This window comes from Mobula hypostoma, chromosome 2 (genome assembly GCF_963921235.1).
Source record: "Mobula hypostoma chromosome 2, sMobHyp1.1, whole genome shotgun sequence".
NCBI classification, from domain to species: domain Eukaryota; kingdom Metazoa; phylum Chordata; class Chondrichthyes; order Myliobatiformes; family Myliobatidae; genus Mobula; species Mobula hypostoma.
In genome coordinates this window covers 95601389-95616294 of record NC_086098.1, presented here as the reverse complement: position 1 = coordinate 95616294, position 14906 = coordinate 95601389, and the positions used below count along the sequence as shown (strand labels likewise).

General features: G+C 41.7%; 1 protein-coding gene across 12 annotated transcripts in view; it reads right to left on the bottom strand.

The window, feature by feature from the left end:
• adgrb3 (adhesion G protein-coupled receptor B3) overlaps positions 1–14906 on the bottom strand; it is an 835097-nt gene that overhangs the window by 93106 nt on the left and 727085 nt on the right. For all 12 annotated transcript variants that reach the window (XM_063040268.1, XM_063040273.1, XM_063040274.1 and 9 more), the window contains 4 exons: positions 9518–9668; positions 9219–9288; positions 2775–2841; positions 160–245 (listed from right to left, as the gene is read on the bottom strand). In XM_063040268.1, the coding sequence (XP_062896338.1) occupies positions 160–245; positions 2775–2841; positions 9219–9288; positions 9518–9668 (374 nt within the window). The remainder of the gene's footprint in view (positions 1–159; positions 246–2774; positions 2842–9218; positions 9289–9517; positions 9669–14906) is intronic.

The window sequence follows — 14906 nt, the reverse complement described above, 5'->3', positions numbered from 1 at the left end:
CTAGTAAAAAAGCCATGCAGAATCTGGATCAATGTCAAACGCATTTAAATTAAGAGGTGAAATACTATGATGCAAGGTACATATTTTTTACAGTATCACAAGCAAGCACTAGGCATGAGCTTTTAAAATACAATGAATGTTTCAGCAGTCACCACCTACCCTCCTCTATGTTTTAGCTTTTTATCTAGGATTCCATCTCTTGACACGAGTTTATTAAAAACTAAAATGCCGATCACCATGTTGACCTATGAAAGAAGAAATGCTTTTTGTCATCTTTATGCTGAGTGGACCATAACACTCATCACTGTTCCCTCACAGATCTATGATCTTTAACCTCTTAGACCATTACAGCTACTTTTTTTTGACCAAACTTGCAGTAAAGCAATGAAAGAGCATTGAGTTCCAGTTTCACAGTTTTGTTTTCCTTTTTCCTCTTTCATTACTGCTCTTCCACAGGCACCAGTTACTTCTTGTTTGGTTCGCAGCATTTGGGAGCATTGCTAAGAAACTCTGAGAGTGGACCATTGGCTTACAGATCTTCTTGCTTGAATTGGACCCCTGTTCTTATCCACAACATTTAGTCTCCTCTCTCCCCATAACAGAGTGCCTGCAGTATTGGTATTCTACAACTCTTCAGATTTACTTAGATACTCCTCACCAGCCCTCGAAACTCTCACAGTGAAGAGTTCTAGCTCAGTACTATGGGGGATAACACCATTAATTTGAACTATCCTTTCAAGACACACACCTTTAGAAACATTGGATACTGCTCCATTGTTTTCAGTGATCTTCATGAAATTACTCATTTAATAGCACTGATTTACCATTGTGAACTCAGCCAAATCATAAGTGAGCTTTATCCATAATAGCTGGCTATACATTCTACTTCAGGGGTCAAATCATATCCTACTTACATGAAATGGTTATGTATAAAACAAAATTACTGAGGCAACATATGTACTGTGTTTCCAATGTGATTCTAATGTTCCACTGATCAGGCAAGGTCAGGTTGACTATGACAACAAAATACACTTAGTAATAACAACTGGATTGCAGTTTTTATATTAAATAGCTGAGAATTAATCTAGTACTGTGAGTAGAAAAGATGTTTTGTTAGCACATTGCAGAGGTACATTTTTAAAAGTGACATTAACCATCCTCCATTGTATTTAATCCTTAGCCTGCTTTGACTTTGTTTCCTTTGGAGATGGGGATAATTCTTTCCACTGTATAATCCATATGCACACTGGTCTAGACGTTGCCCTGAGCAGGTATCTAATACATGGTTTATAGTGGGATAGGGCCTTTAACCTAGTTGAGAATTGACTATCAAGTACAGCTCGACCCTTCTCTAGCTAATGCTATTCCCAGTGCAATCACTGCAGTGCATCACCCGGAATAATTTTGGACCCTTAGACCATTAGCAGTTAAAATTTCATTGTGAAAGTCAAATTAACTACTTGTGCATGCTTCAGCTGAGATTGGAGCTGGTAACCACCCGAATAAAACCAGCATTCCATAGTTATATTAAATAATCCAACACGTGTGTGCCTGGAGGGATCAGTAGTAAAAGCAGACCTCAAGGAAGAGTTGATGCCTTTGCAAGCGAATGATAAAACCATTACCATTATAGCTTAATGTGATTCCTTTATGCCATTTCCCTCAGTATAATTAGGGATGAGATAATGTGTCCCTTCCAGTAATACTGTCTCCATAAGACAAGAAATGATTTCTGAAGACTTGGGAGGTATCAAGATGCTTAAATATGGAATCACATCATTTTCCACCCACAGCTTTGGTTTCCTGGGGCACTCATGAGCAAGGTAGATATGTTTCCTGCTTCACTTTGTCGAGTGCTCAGAAAGACATTCCGTTCTTGCAAACATTGCAAAGTGCTCCTTGCGAAGGCTGAAACAGTAAACATTGGTTTAAGTACCAATAGTCCGTTAGATGATGACAGCAGCTGTTCCCACCTGACATCCACAAAAGTGCATGTCAAATACAGGGTATTTGCCGTGATATGGAGGGATTCCAATCTTCCAAGATAGCTGCTGCCAGGGAAACACTATCTTCCTCACAACTCTATCAAAGCTCCTCTGACGACCTTAAGTAACCAGTGATATTTCTTTTGCATATTTAAAAATAAATGCCAGTTGCAATTCTGTTTCTTTGACTTTAGATGGTAAGTCACAGCAGATATGGATAGACCTGGTAAATACCCCATGGATTCCCTCCATGTTGCGCTCTCTGGTGGGAGGCACCCTGATTCTGTAATGCAAACACATAATACCAATAATACATGGAGAGAGAGAAAAAGAGTTAATGTTTCAGGGCAATGGCCCTTCATCAGATTTTGATCTTAAACATTGACTCTCTTTTTCTACCCATAGATGCTGCTTAACCTGTTGGGAGTTTTTCAGGCAACTCTTCATTTTTATTGCAGATTTTTATCATCTGTAGTGTTTTGCTGTAAGCATCATGGATCTCTCTGCTGTATGGAGCTGGCTGTGATGGCAGTGTGGGCACTGAAGATGTCTCCCCACCAAGAGTGGAGACCTATAAACTTAGGCAGACATTTTAGGATGGATTTCTTTGGTTTGAAAGAGCTAAAGAAAAACAAGATATTAATCACATAAACAGAAACTAAACACATTGTACTGTCAAATTAATCACTTTATGAAGTACCAATTCATGCAATGATCAGATTGCTTCAATGGGGCTTTAAGTGGGATGTGCAAGATTTAATGATAGGAGCGCATGCATATTTGTTTTACCAGAACAACAGCTGCTGCAGGTCCAACAAATGCATACAAAAGGCCTCCCTCCAGTGACAGCCAGCAGCTGTGAACATAAAAATAATAACCACACATTAAGGTTAGAAGTATACATTAAATTAGTCATCAGTAGGCAAATTTAAGAGCAGACAGAATCTCAAGCAGTGCATAAGAATTTAATACCAATGAAATTCCAGCATTCAACATCTATGGGCAGTGTTATTAAAAACACACTCAAGAATGTCCTAACATGAGGGAGGCATAAGTTTAAGGCGATTGGTGGAAAGTATAGGGATGATGTCAAGAGTTAAGTTCTTTACACACAGAGTGATGGTGTGCAGAAAACCCTTCTGGGGATGGTGTAGAGGCAGATACATTTGGGGCTTTTAAGAAGCTCGTAGATAGGCACATGGATGGTAGAAAAATGGCAGGTTGTGGAGGAAGGAAGGGTTAGATTGATCTCAGAGTAGGTTAAAAACATTGTGGGCTGTAGGGTTTGCATTGTGATGTAAAGTTCTATGCTCTGGAGAAATCTCACGCCAGAAATTAAAACATGAGAATATCCCAGTTCTTCCAGGACCAAGCCAACATTTATCCCACAAACAAAACAAAAAATAACCAGTAAAAGATTAATTAGCTTCCTATTGCCTCTCTGCTGCTTGACATGGAGCTCTGGCGCAATGGATGTTTTCACTGTTAAGTCATAGACCAAAGGCCCACTGATGCCTTGCTGTGTGCACAGGAATATTTACCATGGTTTCACCCTGCTGACTGACAGCAGCCTGAAGGACAATCTCTCTGTTTTTAATATTGATTTTCATGCTAGCATTCATTGCCCATCCCTAATTACACAAGAGAAAGTGGTGGTAATAGCTACACTCTTGAACTGCTGTAGTTCTTCATGAATAATTTAATCATTTTTTTCCACTAATCATAAATATCACGTGTATGTCCACTCTAAGTTATCATCATATTGACAATTCTTACTTGCTATGCAGAAAAAAAATCTTATTTATCCATCTTTTTATCATTTCTGCCCATTCAGGATCTTTTAATCTCTAACTACCCAATAGATGCTGCCTGATCCATTGATTTCCTCCAGTATTTCGTGTGTGCTGATCCTGATTTCCAGCTTTTGTAATCACCCTTCTGCCTCTTTTTAAAAATCAACCAATTGCTCAGCTTAAACACGAGGAATTCTGCAGATGCTGGAAATTCAAGCAACACACATCAAAGTTGCTTTGACGTCCTGACGAAGGGTCTCGGCCTGAAACGTCGACTGTACCTCTTCCTAGAGATGCTGCCTGGCCTGCTGCATTCAATTGCTCAGCTACAAGCTATGGATCTGTAGTTTTCAATATAAGTACCTCTCCATTGGGATTATGTGCAATCCAATCCAGCATCTCTTAATGGCGATATTAATACTGTATGTATTTCACTCTTGCTTACTCTAAGAAAGTACCAAATAACTCTGAAACACAGCCAATGTTACCACATAGCTTGATTGTATGAAAGAAGAGCTTTTCTCAGTGAAGCATCAAGGAACAATTTTTGATGAATGTAAAAAGACACATTAATGAGCTACTGAGCCAACCCATAGGTAGTAAAATGTCAGGTTTCAGCAAGGAAAAGACAAATTAGTTCATGCTATTTTGGGGAAGTTCTACAATCCAGCAATCCTGGCAGGGAGGAGAAAATATCTTCTTTGCTCACCAGTACCTTTTGACGAGACAGTCACACTGTTCCGAGCTTGATCATGGGAAGAATACCAGATGGAAAGAGTAGAGGATTCAATTATAGGATCTAAACCCCCTTGAAACATCTCCACTGACTTATAGGAATCTCTGGTCTATGACTACTCAAGAGGAGAAAATGCATTTGGGATGACATTCGGAACACTGAGTCCATGCATTGGCATTGCACAGAAACCCTATGCAAACAGTTACCATTAGTTTCAACTTTACTGGGTGGAAGCAAGTCACCCTTGATCCCAATGCCTGAGATGTCGACCTTCTGCTGAGATGCAGATGGCTCTTCAACTTTAAACTTAAAATTCCTTAAAGCTAATTAATAGGGCTGTAGCTTACTCAAGGAAATCTGATTACTGATCCACACAAATAAATTCTTTAATGATTCACTAATTTTGGCTAAATCCTCTCATGTAAATGCACTTGAAAATAAACTTGATTCTGATTGTAAAATATAAAAATTTTTCGAGTTGTAAGAAAATGCATCTCAGGGTGGTATATATACTTTGATAATAAATTCATTTTGAACTTTGATATCTGTGGGGGTGGTGTTTGCTTCTGAGCTTGAGTGAAGTTTATGTGGCCATTTAGGTGTTGTCCAAGTTAATTATCAGAGATCAGTTTTCACACATTAGCCATACTTATACTATTTTGTAAAAATGGGCGAGGGAGGCAGGGGGTGGGGGTTAGCTTAAGAAAGAGTGTTGGGAGCTTGGCTACGGATCTATAAGCCACTCTCGGACTCATCAGTGATGCCTGTTAATTTTGCATGGAGATCCATGCTGTGTCTAACATGCCACAGGGAGGGTTCAATGGAAATTTTACTTATAGCCATTCCTGCTCCTCCCAGTTTGAATTGCAAAAACCTTTATCCTTTACCTAGCATACAAGAAAAAAATCTGGAAATGTTGAGAGATACCTATGTTTCCTCTCTGGATCAATAGTACAGCGGAAGAACTGTAGAATGTAGTCTCCATTTTCTTGATAATCAGCAGATTACTTTCAAAATGAACAGGATTATATTCCTCGGCAGGACATGGTTATTGCTGGCAAGGCTGGCACTCTAAAAAAGCCCTTGTATGGTTATTGGGAAAACTTCAATAGAACAGTTTCACTTTGCATACTTAAGAAACTCTGATCATTGTTGGGGAAGAAGTGCCAGAATTTACAAACAGCAATATCTTTCCAAGTCAGGATTGTGTGACTCACTGGATAACTTGTGCACAATGAAATTCCATGCACTTCATTCTGGGTGATTGAAACTGCATGTTGGGGAAATGCCAAAGAAGCAATTTTGATGAGTTGCTGCAGTACATTTTGTGGTTGGTACCTACGGTAGCCACTGGTGTGAATTCTTAAGGTGGTAAAGTGGGTGGCAGTCAAGTGGTCTATTTTGTCCACTGACCTGGATAATGCTGACCTTCTCAAGAAATGTTCAAGCTGCACTCATCAGGCAAGTGGGAAGTATTCCATCACACTCCGTGTAGGTGATTGAAAGCTTTTTGTGTATCAGGAAGTTAATGACTCATTGTAGAATACCTAGCCTCAGAATTGCTCTTGCAGCGACAGTAACTATGTGGCTTGTCCACTGCTGAGTTTCTAACCAGTGACAACTCCCAGAATATTCACTGTGGGGACCTGACAAAAGTAATCATATTGAATGTCAGGAACAAGTGATTTGACTCACTTGTTGGAGATGATCATTGCTATGAACTTCTGTGACATGAATGTTGCTAGTCACTTACCAACCCACAGTACTTTCGCTGTGTCGTACTCAGGTATGGACTGTTTCACTTGCTGAGCAAATGAATAGAAATGTATATTGTGCAATCATCCATGAATATCATCAATTCTGACCTTCTGATGGAAGGAGGGTCATTGATGAAGCAGCTGAAAATGGTTGGGCCTAGGATGCTGCCTTGTGGAACCTTTGCCATGATATCCTGGGATAATTGACTTCAAACTTCAAAGATGAATTTTTGTTCTCCCAATTTACCATGCATTTTATGTGTTTACCTGCACTGCACCTCCTCTGTATTGTTACACTATATTCTGCATTGTAATTTCATTTTACTGCTTTGTTACATTTATATATCATTTATGCCAGGGGGCCCCAACCTTTTTTGCACTGCGGACCGGATTAATATTGACAATATTCTTGCGGACCAGCCGACCGGGGCCGGGGGGAGGGTGGGGGTGCGTGTTCAAGTAGGGTTAAACTCACCTCAATATGTCTTTCACAGTTAGGGTTGCCAACTTTCTGACTCCCAAATAAGGGACAAAAGTAGTAGTCAAATACGGGACACTTGTCCCCGAGAAAGACTACCATGACCATGAAGCCTTGTGTGGGCACCTCTCGTGATGTGCGCATGCGCGTACGCTGATTTTTTTTTCCCCACAAATTGGTTTTGGCTTAATCTTCCCGACTACACTGTACATACATTGTTTCTACTTTATATAGGCTGGGTATTTATCATATCATCCCTGCTTTTACTATATGTTAGTGTTATTTTAGGTTTTATGTGTTATTTGGTATGATTTGGTAGGTTATTTTTTGGGTCTGGGAATGCTCAAAAATTTTTCCTGTATAAATTAATGGTAATTGCTTTTTCGCTATACGCCATTTCGGCTTACGGAAGGTTTCATAGGAACGCTCTACCTTAGCGGGGGAAATGAGGGACAAGGGCAGTCCCATATGGGACAAACCAATTTAGCCCAATATACAGGATGTCCTGGCAAATGCAGGGTAGTTGGCAACCCTATGTTCAAGTTCAACAGTGCATGACAGGGAATGAGGAAAGGTGCAGCTGACTCATATCATTTCCTTGCGGCCTGGTAGCACACGCCTTGCTTGGGTGGTTGGGGACCGCTGATTTATGCACTCTTTCTCTGGATGGCATGCACCCAAAAGTTTTCCCCTGCATTTCGGTATATGTAACAAAAACAAAAAATTCCAACAGGGCTATCTTCCTTTCAGCAGGTTGTGACTCCAGTCTGTCAAATGTCTCCCCATTTAGTGCACGGCAGCTTCAATTTTACTAAGGCTAGTCAAGTACTTCCTTTCATCTCACTGTGGGATTCTGCTTGGCTGTCATGATAAGCTCTGGAGATATGTGATCTTAGGTAGAATGCAAGGTGCAACAAGTTAACAAAAGTATCAACCAGAAGTCCTGAAGAAGGGCCTCACCTCCAAACATCAATGGTTACTCAATTCCACAGATGCTGCCTGACCTACTGAGTTTCTCCAGCATTTTGAGTGTTTTGCTTTGTTTTTCCAGCATCTGCAGACTGCATGTTTAAAAGTATCAACCAACATGGTTACTCAGCAAAAAAGGCATTTGACTGCATTAGATCCCCAAACTCAATTGAATGGAACTTGGTAGATATTAAAGTGCTTTAAGTTAACATAAAATGCAAATCCACACCTTGCTATAAAATAATAAGGTAGAGTTTTACCAAGTGTCACTCTGACAGCAGAAACTTGGTATATGGCAGGGATGGTCAAAAAACAGTTAAGATTTTAAATTTGGCTGTGTTACTGGGAGATGTATACTCATTGTTTAGTCACACCTAGGACAAGATCTCACATAGACTGCTACTGATTCTTCATCTGTTCATTGACTGATTGGAGCCCAGCCCAAGACAGCTGGAAGCTGGAAGGGCAGTGAGGCTCTCAGGAGGAGATTAAATAAGTACATGCGATTTCCACTACAGTTCTGGTACATACATGCCAGCAAACATTGCTAGTTACAGTATGCTCTGTAAATTGTAATAACTTTTCACAAAAGACAAAACCTAATTACTTAAAATATCCACTCCAATCAGAACATCAATGCAAGTAAGTGAAAAATATAAGCAAAGTAATTTTAAAGATAAAGGCATAGCAAGTGCAATAGAACGCAAACACAAGGAATTCTGCAGATGCTGAAAGTTCAAGCAACACATATCAGAGTTGCTGGTGAACGCAGCAAGCCAGGCAGCATCTCTAGGAAGAGGTACAGTCGACGTTTCAGGCCGAGACCCTTCGTCAGGACTGACGAAGGGTCTCAGCCTGAAACGTCAACTGTACCTCTTCCTAGAGATGCTGCCTGGCCTGCTGCGTTCAAGTGCAATAGAATCCTAGTTATGCTCAGTACTTCAATAACCTTCAAGAGCTAAATTTTTTAGCTTTGCCCAAGGTCGAAATGTCTAATACCAGAAGACATGAATTTAAAGTGAGGGGAGATCAAAGTTCAAAGGAGATGAGCAGAAGTTTTTAGACAAAGAATTGTGGCTGCCTGGGGTGGTGGTGGAGGCAAATACAATAGAGGTGTTGAAGAGGCTTCTAGAGAGAGGCACGTGAATGGACGGATATGGATGAGGTGAATGCAGAAGGGATTAGTTTAGGTGAACATTTGACTACCAATTTACTTAATTCTGCACAACATTTTGGGCTGAAGGGCTTGTCCCTGTGCTGTACTGTTCGATGTTCAATTGCAATCAATAGTGTAGTGCCCTTTGTGTAAACAGACAAAATATTGAAGGCATTTAGTAAAAAAAAATAATTTTTGAAGTATCACCTTGAAGTTTCTTGGGGTGGGCATACACACTGTTTTGACACCAAAAGCCTTATCATTTGGCCCTCGAATTTCATGAGGACAGCAGCTGTTGATAATAGCAGCTGTGGAAGAAGCCAAAGAGCTTTGAAGCAACTTACTAATTTGATGTACCATATCCTTTAGCCTTTGTAAATCCCATAGATATTGCCACCACCAATGCAGGCAATCCTGAAGAAATAAATTAAATTTTATAAGAAATCCATATCACTGCACATAAGGAGAAATACAAGCATAATGTTATACTGCTGTGAAATCAAAAATGTATCAATTATCTGTCACAGTACTTTTATCTGTGATACCTTTAAGAGAAAGCAATTTTTAAGGAAAATATGTTTCATAAAGAACACAAAAATATAATTCACCCCAATGAAACATTTATACAGTTATTATTTCTTACCCCAGCCAAGGCATAGAAAGCGTTTACGGATGAGCCTTGTTCTAATCTTCCCTGTGACGGCCATGTACGATTGCCAAGCTTCAGTCAAAACCCAGCAGAACGAAGCCAGGAAGAAGAAATGCAGAAAGGCAGTAGTCATTGTGCAAACACCCTGTGCACACAAAACAACATAAATAATTTTCTTAGCTTGAGTGGCTTGCAACCATCAGAGACCATGGTCTAATCAGCCCATCACTATTACTGACTGGGTCACACCTGTAAAAAAATGACATGAAGCAGGACTACTGACTCTGCAGAGCTTTATTCAAATCAAACTTCCACCTCTGGGAGCCTAGAACCAAGGAGTGGAAAATAATACTGTACACTAAGCTGTCAAGTCTCCTGATACTTTAAACCTGTGCATTAATCACTTCCGAATCATTTCATCCAAAATAAACAGTGTGATTCTTTTCTTCAGTTCAAAAAGAAGAGGCATGCAACTGCCTATTTACTTAAAGCCATAGAGTCATACAGTAGAAGAGACGGATGCTTTGGCTCATCAGGCTAAGACTGAGCATCAACTATCCTTGATACCGAACCCATTTATCAACACTTGGTCCCTGGTCTCCATGTCTTGTGATTCAAGTACTCCTTCCAGTAAATGTTGCAAGAAAGTCTGCCACCACCATCCATTCCCACTAAATGCTCCTGATGCTACCACCCTCTGAATTTTAAAAAAATCCTCCTCAGATCTCCACTGTATCTCTTACTTCCTTACTGAAAACCTCTTGTAGAAGCCACTTCTCTGTGGGAAAATAAGTCCTTTTTCCTACGGTCCACTCTCCTCTCCTATCAGATTCCGCCTTCTCCAGCCGTTGACCTTTCCCACCCACCTAGCTTCACCCATCAGTTTCCAGCTAGCCTCCTTTCCCTCTCTCCACCTTTTCATTCTGGCATCTTCCCCCTTCCTTCTCAGTCCTGAAGAATGGTCTCAGCCCGAAATGTTGACTATCTATTCAATGCACGGATGCTGCCTGGCCTGCTGAGTTCCTCCAGCATCTCATGTGTACTGCTTTGGGTTTCCAGCGCTGCAGACTTTCTCACGTTTCTAGTTTCCATCCTACCTCTGCGCCAAATAAAACCAGACTCTCCTCATAACAGAAATGCTTCCCCTGAGACACTTTGGTAAATCTCTTCTGCATCTGCTCCACTGTGGAAACTCATCCTTCATATAGTGAGGTAACCAGAACTGCACATAGCACTCCAACTGTGGCCAGAACAATGTTTTATAAAGTTGTAACAAAACCTCATAGATAGGGTTAATGCACTCAGTCTTTTTCCCAGGATTCGGGAACTAAGAACTGGGAGGGCATAGGTTAAGGTGAGAGGTGATGTGTTTTTTTTACACCAGAGGAGGTTACGCATGTGGAATGAGCTGCCAGAGGAAGTGGTTAAGGCAGGTACAATAACAAATTTTAAAAGACAATTAGAAAGGTACATGAACTGGAAAGGTTTAGAAGGTTAATGGATAAACATCTAAATAGCTTGGATGGGTATCTTGATCGGCATGGGCCAATTAGGCTGAAAGGCCTGTTTCCGTGCTCCGTGCTCTGTGCTCTTTGCCCTTATGACTCCATGTAAAGTGAGAGGAAGTGCACTGAGATAATCCCTAATCTACAAAGTCTGCTATTCCAGCATGACCAAAACTCCAAGGGCATGGAATTTTATGTTGTAGACTCCTCATATTAATATAGATGTATTTTAGTCTTCCATTCCTCCCATATGCCTTATCACATCCATGTCTGCAAGGCCTACTGGACCTAAGCAGATCCCCTCTACCACCACTCTGCTCCGTCTAGCAGAATTAGTCTTTACTCTTAACAATTTCTCCTTTGACTCGTCCCAGTTCCTCCAAACTAAACGTGTAGCCATGGGCACCCGTATGGGTCCCAGCTATGCCTGCCTTTTTGTTGGCTTTGTGGAACAATCCATGTTCCGTGCCTATACTGGTATATGTCCCCCACTTCTCCTTCGCTGCATTGATGACTGCATTGGCGCTGCTTCCTGCATGCATGCTGAGCTCGTTGACTTTATTAACTTTGCCTCCAACTTTCACCCTGCCCTCAAGTTTACCTGGCCCATTTCCGACACCTCCCTCTCCTTTCTTGATCTTTCTGTCTCTATCTCTGGAGACAGCTTATCTACTGATGTCTACTATAAGCCTACGGACTCTCGCAGCTACCTAGACGATTCCTCTTCTCACCGTGTCTCTTGGAAAAATGTCATCCCCTTCTCGCAATTCCTCCGTCTCCGCCACATCTGCTCTCAGGATGAGGTTTTTCATTCCAGGATGAAGGAGATGTCTTCCTTTTTTGAAGAAAGGGGCTTCCCTTCTTCCACCATCAACTCTGCTCTCAAACGCCTCTCTCCCATTTCATGCACATCTGCTCTCACCCATCCTCCCGCCACTCCACTAGGAATAGGGTTCCCCTTGTCCTCACCTACCATCCCAACAGCCGCCGGGTCCAACATATAATTCTCCATAACTGCCGCCACCTCCAACAGGATCCCACCACTAAGCACATCTTTCCCTCCCCCCACTTTCTGCTTCCCGCAGGGATCGCACCCTACGTGACTCCCGTGTCCATTTGTACCCCCATCCCTCCCCACCGATCTCCCTCCCGGCACTTAACCTTGTAAGCGGAACAAGTGCTACACATGCCCTTACACTTCCTCCCTCACCACCATTCAGGACCCCAGACAGTCCTACCAGGTGAGGCAACACTTCACCTGTGAGTCGGCTGGGGTGATATACTGTGTCCAGTGCTCCTGATGCGGCCTCCTATATATTGGTGAGACCTGACGCAGGCTGGGAGACCGTTTTACTGAACACCTACGCTCTGTCCGCCAGAGAAAGCAGGATCTCCCAGTGGCCACACATTTTAATTTTACGTCCCATTCCCATTCTGATGTGTCTATCCACAGCCTCCTCTACTGTCAAGATGAAGCCACACTCAGGTTGGAGGAACAACACCTTACATTCTGTCTGGGTAGCCTCCAACCTGATGGCATGAATATTGACTTCTCTAACTTCTGTTAATGCCCCACCTCCCCTTTGTACCCTATCCGTTACACACGGACGGACACACACACACACACATATATAAAATGTATTTTCTCTCTCCTTTTTCTCCCTCTGTCCCTCTCACTATACCCTTTGCCCATCCTCTGGGCTTCCTCCTCCCCCTTTCTTTTCCCCTAGGCTTCCTGTCCCATGATCCTCTCATATCCCTTTTGCCAATCAACTGTCCAGCTCTTAGCTCCATCCCTCCCCCTTCTGTCTTCTCCTATCATTTTGGATCTCCCCCTCCCCCTCTCAAATCTCTTACTATCTCTTCTTTCAGTTAGTCCTGACGAAAGGTCTCAGCCCGAAACATCGACTGTACCTCTCCTATAGATGCTGCCTGGCCTGCTGCGTTCACCAGCAATTTTTATGTGTGTTGCCTGAAATTCCAGCATCTGCAGATTTCCTCGTGTTTGCCTACTGGACAGGCTTCATTTTTGTTCAATATTTGAGTCTACCTCCAGCCCGACTGTAATCTATTCTATGCCTCATTCCAGTACCAAATTAATTTAGCACTCCCAAGCAACACCTTTCCACCCCTGCAAGAATGTTGCACTCATTCAGATCCAGGTGCAACCCATCCAAATTGTACAGATCCCACTTTTCCCAGATATGGTCCAAGTGATCCATAAGTCTACGCAGCAGATGACTGACATTTTAGGAATAATCTGTATGGTAGCAGCTAATTATACTATTGTTAGATGGCAAATAAGGGCAAAAAACTTTAATAGAACATAGAATAGTACAGCACAGTACAGGTCCTTTGGCCCACAATGTTGTGCCGACCCTCAAACCCTGCCTCCCATATAAGCCCCCACCTTAAATTCCTCCATATACCTGTCTAGTAGTCTCTTAAACTTCACTAGTGTATCTGCCTCCACCACTGACTCAGGCAGTGCATTCCAAGCACCAACCACTCTCTGAGTAAAAAACCTTCCTCTAATATCTCCCTTGAACTTCCCACTCCTTACCTTAAAGCCATGTCCTCTTGTATTAAGCAGTGGTGCCCTGGGGAAGAGGCGCTGGCTATCCACTCTATCTATTCCTCTTATTATCTTGTACACCTCTATCATGCCTCCTCTCATCCTCCTTCTCTCCAAAGAGTAAAGCCCTACTCCCTTAATCTTTGATCATAATGCATACTCTCTAAACCAGGCAGCATCCTGGTAAATCTCCTCTGTACCCTTTCCAATGCTTCCACATCCTTCCTATAGTGAGGCGACCAGACTGGAACTTTGTTTCTTCTTTTTCAAAATGAACTAATTAATGTATAAACTTAAAAGGTCCTAACTTTTCCTGTGTATCATGGATCAATTTGATGAAACAGACTAATAGAAGCAGCTGCAGTGCTGAATTTTGTGAAGTCATGAAACATTGTGCATCCTCTAATATTGTCACACCATACAACATTTCCATAACTTCAAAAATATCTGTATTCTAAATCCATTTTGGGTCTTTAAACTCTGAGCTCAGTTGCTAGTTTTGATGACATTGGTTACTTTTGCATTATCAATCAAAAATTTAGCCGTTTGCAGAAGAAGAAAGAAAAATACACAGGACATTTGAAAATGTAGTCTATTTAATCTCCACAAATGGCCTTTAGAGCAGATGCTATGCAAAGTGATTGTATTTTTCCAGTTCAGGTGCCGAAATAATGAGTTAAGCTGTTTAACAGTACACAAAAAAACAAGTCATGGATCAAAGCAAATTAGATTGTTGCTTACATTGTACTATTTGTTCCTGAGCTTAATCACTTGATTGCTGTACTTTTATTGCTATCTCAGAACAATAATTCAGAGTTCAATGATGTATAAACCTTGCATTCAAATCCCAAAACTGACTGACGTAAGCTTAACTATATGCACCTAGACCTCTGCAATCTGCTTCTTTATGCAGCTTGCTGGGTTTTCTCCTTCTTTCAAAAGCCCTCTCAGAGCCTAACTTCATCTCATCTTTGGTCATAGCCCCCTAACCAGTGTTCTAATTCCTGTGCAAAAGATGAATATACTCTGGAACATACCTTAGATGCCTTGTCAGAAGTATGAAAAGAGACAGTAATTATTATAACACAAACAACAGGAATTCTGCAGATGCTGGAAATTCAAGCAACATACATCAAAGTTGCTGGTGAACGCAGCAGGCCAAGCAGCATCTATAGGAAGAGGCGCAGTCGACGATTCAGGCCGAGACCCTTCGTCAGGACTAACTGAAGGAAGAGTGAGTAAGGGATTTGAAAGCTGGAGGGGGAGGGGGAGATGCAAAATGATAGGAGAAGACAGGAGGGGG